At 34.0% G+C, this 7,095-nt stretch overlaps 1 protein-coding gene across 1 annotated transcript; it reads left to right on the top strand.

The window, feature by feature from the left end:
• Positions 1 to 1,705: 1,705 nt before the first annotated feature.
• Positions 1,706 to 5,086, top strand: LOC140878182 (uncharacterized). The gene is made up of 3 exons (XM_073281793.1): positions 1,706 to 4,167; positions 4,248 to 4,353; positions 4,442 to 5,086. The coding sequence occupies exons 1-3, from the start codon at positions 1,706 to 1,708 to the stop codon at positions 5,084 to 5,086; spliced, it is 3,213 nt and encodes a 1,070-aa protein (XP_073137894.1).
• The last annotated feature ends 2,009 nt before the right edge of the window (positions 5,087 to 7,095 follow it).

Raw genomic sequence — 7,095 nt, 5'->3', positions numbered from 1 at the left:
CCACAACTCACACTCTGCGCACACACACACACTCAATTTTTTCAAAAAATTTATTATTGTTTATTACTCTCTATGTGCTTGTGAAGAATTGTAGAGGAGAAGAAATGGATGGTGGACATAGCATTACACGTGTGTGTGTATATATATATAATATTTTATTTATATTATTAGATTAAAGTAGATTATTGTAATTCCAAGAGGTGGTTGCAGGAATTAAATAAAAGAGTGTTCGAAAGTCAAGAAAGGGCACATAGGGGTTTGGAAAGCAAGTGCTGTATGGATTTGTTGCCGTCAACACTTTCTGAGGTTTTATTTCTTTATCATTATCATTTATTTTTATTGAATCCCATTATTGAATTTTCAATGTAAATAAATAAATATATAGAAAAAAACTAAAAAAATTATTAAAAATCAGTCGGATTGCTCTAATTTGCTTTTATCTGAATAAGGTCAAATCCAAATTCTAATATAAGAATTAAATCTGTTTTTTTTATTATGTTCATCCAATCTTGTGTATGCAAAACCTACATCTGTTTGGTGAGGGTTCGGTCAATGATGTAATAATGTGATACGTTGCATCCACATAGTGGATAGATACAACATGATTTTGACTTTTTTTTACGTACTTCTTTCTAATTGAATTGATTTTCGAAGAATAAAAAAACCATTTTTATTTTATTTTTTTGGGCGAGAATTAGATATTAATACCACTTTCGACGGTTATCCTTAATTGATCAATAAATGAACAGTGACAAATGATTTTATTTGATCTAATTTGACAAATGTCCGATATATAGTTTAGGCTTTTCATACACAGCAACCTTCTTGACGTATATGTGCATGTTGTCATTTTATTTGATCTTCTTGCTTACAGTTATGAGGAATGCTTGATAGTAACTATTGTATCATTTATTTTGCAGCTCCCAAATCGGCCTGACAACTAATTTATTTAAGGTACTTTGTTTTTTCTTCTACCTTTTTCTTTTTGGTTTTGTTTTTGGCAAAACTTAAAATTAAATAATGGTATTTCACGTGTTTTAGTTATAACCAATTTTTAATGTATATATTATATTACCAAATTTGAATGTCATCCGGGCTATGTATGCTAGGGGAAGAATAAAAAAAGAGTAAGAATTTCACCGTCAAGAATGTAATAATCGTAATGTAATAATAATAATCATTTTTTATAATTAGATCAGGAGGCAACCAAGCATTTGAAATGTTCATAATAGAAAAGTTTCAAATAATTCATAGACCCGTGTATATGATAATTCTTTGTATATAAAGATACAGTTGTGCAATAGGATATTTATTGAGTATTTTCTCCTTCTAGATGCACTTTATCATTTACATTAGTTTGTTGAATGTACCAAGTTGTGATTTTAATTGTGATTTAATGTATCAAGTTGCTTGAGATATTTATTTTTTGATCTGCATGTTAATTAATGTTATTTATCATTATTTGTCTACTTTCTTGGCAGAGGGATGCAAATTTTGGCAGTTGTTAGTGTCCAAAAAATTTTTTTCCAGCCTGTTTTGGTCAAAACATTTAGAACTTGATTATGTCTGTTTTTTCCAGCCTGTTTTGGTTATGTTTGTTTTATTATTATTTCGAACTTGAGGTTGTATTAAGAAGTTTTTTTATATTTTTAAAACTGTCTTGAAGGGGATTTTGTTCATTGTTGGCTGAGTAGTTGTACCAAGAATGGATAAAGAGTGGATGTCAAAGAATAGATTATCAAAAGAATATGATGTTGGGGTAGAGTCTTTCTTGAAGTTTGCACTGAAAAACTCCAACAATCCTGATGCAATACCTTGCCCATGTGCAAGATGTGGTAATCTGAAGAAGAAAAATGTTGAAACTATAAGGGCACACTTGTATTTCAATGGTATAGACTTGACATATCATACATGGATATGGCATGGGGAAAGATCTACTACAGGGTACTCAATAAATGATAATGATCGAGTCAGGCAAGATGAACAAAAATCTTGTGACGATGAACCTATAGATATGGTACAGGCTGTATACGATAGTTGTGCTGAGAATCCAAACCAATTCAATAAGCTACTTGAAGATGTCGAGAAACCTTTATATCCTGGATGTACTAAATTCACAAAGTTATCTGCAGTTGTGAAATTATTTAACTTGAAGGCAAAATATAGTTGGAGTGATAAAAGTTTCACTGATCTATTGAGTTTGTTTGGAGAAATGCTTCCGGTTGACAATGAATTGCCTTTATCTTTGTACGATGCTAAGAAAAGTTTACGTGCATTAGGTATGGATTATGTGAAAATTCATGCTTGCCCTAATGATTGTATCTTATATCGGAAGGAGTACGAAGATTTTGCAAATTGCCCTACTTGTGGGATATCAAGGTGGAAGTTGGGCAACAAATCTATGGTGAAGGAAGGAGTTCCTGCAAAGGTATTGTGGTATTTCCCACCTATTCCAAGATTTAGAAGAATGTTTCAGAATAAGGCGATATCCAAAGAGTTAACTTGGCATGCTTATAAAAGAATTCGTGATGGATATTTACGTCATCCAGCTGATGCACCATCTTGGAAATTAGTTGATCACCTCTGGCCTGATTTTAAGTCTGAGGACAGAAATCTTAGATTGGCTATATCAGCAGACGGGATCAATCCCCATAGTTTGATGAGTTCTACATATAGTTGTTGGCCAGTTTTGATGATCACGTACAACCTTCCTCCGTGGTTATGTATGAAGAGAAAATTTATGATGCTAACTTTGTTGATTTCTGGTCCTAGGCAACCGGGAAATGATATCGATGTTTACTTAGCACCTTTGATCGAAGACTTAAAATGCCTATGGGATTTTGGTGTCGAAACTTATGACGCATATCGAGAAGAAACTTTCTCTCTTAGAGCTGTTCTATTATGGACAATCAATGATTTCCCAGCATATGGGAATTTGTCAGGATGTGTTGTGAAAGGATATCATGCATGTCCTATTTGTGCGGAGAAAACATATTCGACAAGGTTGAAGCACAGTAGAAAAATGTCATATACAGGCCACAGAAGGTTTTTACCTTCATGTCATCCTTATCGAAGGCAAAAGAAGGCATTTAATGGGAGTCAAGAGTTTGACCCCGCACCAGAACCATTGACTGGGCATGAAGTGCTAGAAAGAGTTGAGAGAATTAACTTTCAGCCTGGAAAAATGAGTGGAAAGATTCATACAAAGAAAGATGATGGAAAACCTTGTTGGAAAAAGAAATCCATATTCTTTGAACTTGAATATTGGAAACACTTACATGTTCGACATGTTCTTGACGTGATGCACATTGAAAAAAATGTCTGTGAAAGTCTCATCAGTACATTACTTGACATTCCAGGAAAAACAAAAGATGGTGTAGCAGCTAGATTAGACCTTGTGGAAATGAACATAAGGACCGACTTGGCACCAAGGATGGGAGAGAAGAAAACTTTTTTGCCAGCCGCCTGTTACACTTTAAGTAAGGATGAGAAAAAAAGTATTTGCAATTCTTTGTCAGGAATAAAAGTCCCCGATGGTTACTCATCAAATTTTAAAAATCTTGTGTCGATGAAGGATTTGAAACTTGTTGGCCTTAAGTCACACGACTATCACACTTTAATGCAACAATTGCTTCCAGTAGCCATACGTGGTGTATTGCCAAAACATGTCAGAGCTGCTATCACTAGGTTGTGCTTCTTCTTCAATGAGTTATATAGTAAAGTGATAGACGTCTCAAAGTTGGATGGCATGCAAAGAGAGATTGTGATTATATTGTGTTTACTTGAAAAGTATTTCCCCCCATCATTTTTTGATATAATGATTCATTTAACTGTTCATCTTGTGCGGGAGGTAAAATTGTGTGGACCAGTTTGGTATAGGCATATGTACCCATCTGAAAGATTCATGAAGATTTTGAAAGGTTATGTGCGCAATCGTAATCGACCTGAAGGATGTATAGCTGAATGTTATATCGCTGAGGAGGCTGTCGAATTTTGCTCTGACTATCTTTCTAATGTTCACACAATTGGGATACCATCAAGGCATCGAGAAGTAGAACTTACCAGGCCTTTATCGGGATCAGCAGTGCACTCCACTAGTCTTGATGAGTTGCATCAAGCACATCTCCATGTATTGGCAAATGATATTGAGATTGATCCTTATATCGAGTAAGAACTCAAGCTTATCAATTCATTAATGAGTTTTGCTTACATTGTATTTATTTATTTAATCACAAATGTTTCATTAGGGAACACATGATGGAGTTGAATGCAAGATTTCCTTATAAAGCTAAGTCTAAGAAGTGGTTACAAGATGAGCACAATCGAACGTTTGTTAACTGGTTACGTGATAGAGTAAGTTCCACGAGTATTATGTATTAGCATACATGCAACTGCTGGTATATTACGCAAAACATAAATTTTACAAAATTTTAAAATATAGGTTGCACGTGTGGACCATTCCACACATCAAATATCAGAAAGATTGAAGTGGATAGCACGCGGACCTAACAAGAAAGTGTTAAAGTATTCCAGTTATTTGATTGACGGGGTTACTTATGCTACAAAAGAGCGTGATCATATACGAGTTACTCAGAACTCTGGCGTAAGCTTAGTTGCGAAGACGATGCAAGTTGCTAGTGCAAAGGATAAAAATCCAATTGTTTCAGACATGGTTTTTTACGGAGTTATTGAAGAGATTTGGGAACTTGATTACCATAAATTTCAAGTTCCAGTGTTTAAGTGTAATTGGGTTGAGAATAATAATGGTATTAAAGTCGATGATTTTGGTGTCACGTTGGTAAATCTCAATAGAATCGGATTCAAATCTGATTCTTTTATCTTGGGCAGTCAAGCAAAGCAAGTATTTTATATTGAAGATCCTGAAGATCATGCATGGAGTGTTGTACTTGCAACTCCTAGTAGAGAGTCATTTGAATATGGAAATGGTGATGAATTGGAAGACAGTGTAATCCACTATCAATCTGTTAGTAGAGGGCTGCCATCAATGGACGTTGACGTAGCTGATGATAATGAACCACCATGCATTCGTGAAGATTGTGATGGGACTTGGATCAACAATGTTTAACCCAAGATATTTTTAATATAATTACGTGTTGATATATTATCTCAAATTTGAAAATGAGTTTGTAGAAGATAATGGATTTCTTATTCGTCTTTTCTTTGTATTTGTTTCTTTTACTTATGAAGCTGAATTTCTTATTGTATTTTTCTTTCTATTTGCTATTTTTATTTAGAATATGATTTTCTCAACTTTTTTCCAGCATATTTGTTATGTATTTGTTGCTAAATTAATGTTATCTCCATTTTTTAATCAACAGATTATTTTTGGACCACATGGAATCAAGCAAGAGATTTGGACAGCCGTCAATGATTGTTGGGAAGGGTAAAGAAAAAATTACATCTACTTCCATTGACAAGACTTCGGATGGTAAGACGATGTTGGAATCTACAGACATTGAAACAACCAAAACACCTAGAGGTCGTACACATCTAGATAATCTTGCTAGGCAAAGAGTTTTGGGAATTCGAAAGGAGATAAAATTCAATCAACTTGGACAACCAATAGGAGAAGCTGCGGTTGAAATGCAAAGTTATATTGGTGTACTTGCTCGAGAAATGGTTAAGATAAGTTACAAGACGTGGAAGAAAGTCCCAAGCGCAGTTAAAGAATTGATATGGGAATCTGTTAATGTAAGTAAATTAATTGATTTTGGTACAATTTTAATATCGATATATTTTATCTTCAGCTTTTCCTTTTAATGTATTTTAAATTTTCGTGTTTGAAAGTTGGCATTTGATGTTCCACCAAGCTGGAAGAAGGGATGTTTGAATTCGGCAAATAATAAGTGGCGCCAGTTTAAAGCCAATCTCACTCAGAAGCACATTTTAACCAAGCTTGATAATCTCGAGGATTTGAATGAACCACATGCTGGCTACGGTCTTGCTCAAGATGATTGGAGATCTTTTGTCTTTAGTCGCATGTCCAACGACTTCATGGTAAGTTTTTTTTTCTTTAAAAATAATGTGACCATGGAGTATTTGAGAAATTATAATAATTTGATTTGTTGAATGTTTCACTTGACTAGTTGTTGAGTGACAAACAAAAGGATGCAAGAAAGCATAACATATACCCCCATCGCCTTTCTCGTAAAGGATATGCACGCTATGCTGAAGAAATAGTAAGTATTTTTCAAAATTAATGACTTTGAACTTTATTTGTCTTGCCTATCATTTCAATTTGTATTTGTGATATAACAATACTGTACCATGAGGTATTTGAGATATTATCCAATAATTTCATGTACATTGGATTTTTCTTATTTGTTGGCAAATGAATATTTGAAATATATCATTTTATTTGTTTGTAGACAAATGAATTATGTGACGATGATGAGATAAATAGGGCGATTATATGGAAGAAAGGTCGGATTAATAAAGAAGGGGGATTCGATGGCGATGAGTTGAACATGGCAGTGGACAAGATTGTAAGAAAAGAATGCATAACAATCAATTATATTATCTAAGTAATAAGTAAAACACTGTAAGGTAATTATTTTTTATTTCATGTGAATGACAGGATGAGTACATACAAAAAAAGCGTGAGGGAACATTGCAAATTACAGGGCCGAAAGAAGACATACTTACGAAAGCACTTGATTCAAGAGAGCAAGGTGGTCGTGTGAGAGCTATTGGAGGTCATATCACTCCAACATTATATTTTAATGTTGGTAGAATATGGAGGAATGATGGTGTTGAAAAAAATCTAATGATTGACCAAAAGAAGGAGTTGATTGAGGCCAAGAAATTAATCGCAGAACAAGATGAACGACAAAAGAAGGAGTCAATTGAGGCTAGGAAAATAATCTCAGAACAAGATGAACGGATAAAGAAACTAGAAGCAGTTGTCTACAAAAAAAGTGGATGGGAAAATGAGATCGATGAAAAAGGCAGTTGCTCAGTAAAGTTACCACAATTAAATGAAAACCAATTGAAAGTTGAAAAGAGTTTTAATATTGATGAAGATTTGGATGATCTTGACATACAAATTGTGGAGAAATCTACTGCATTACAGGT

This window comes from Henckelia pumila, chromosome 2, assembly GCF_033568475.1.
Source record: "Henckelia pumila isolate YLH828 chromosome 2, ASM3356847v2, whole genome shotgun sequence".
NCBI lineage: Eukaryota > Viridiplantae > Streptophyta > Magnoliopsida > Lamiales > Gesneriaceae > Henckelia > Henckelia pumila.
This window is presented reverse-complemented; position numbering and strand designations above follow the sequence as displayed.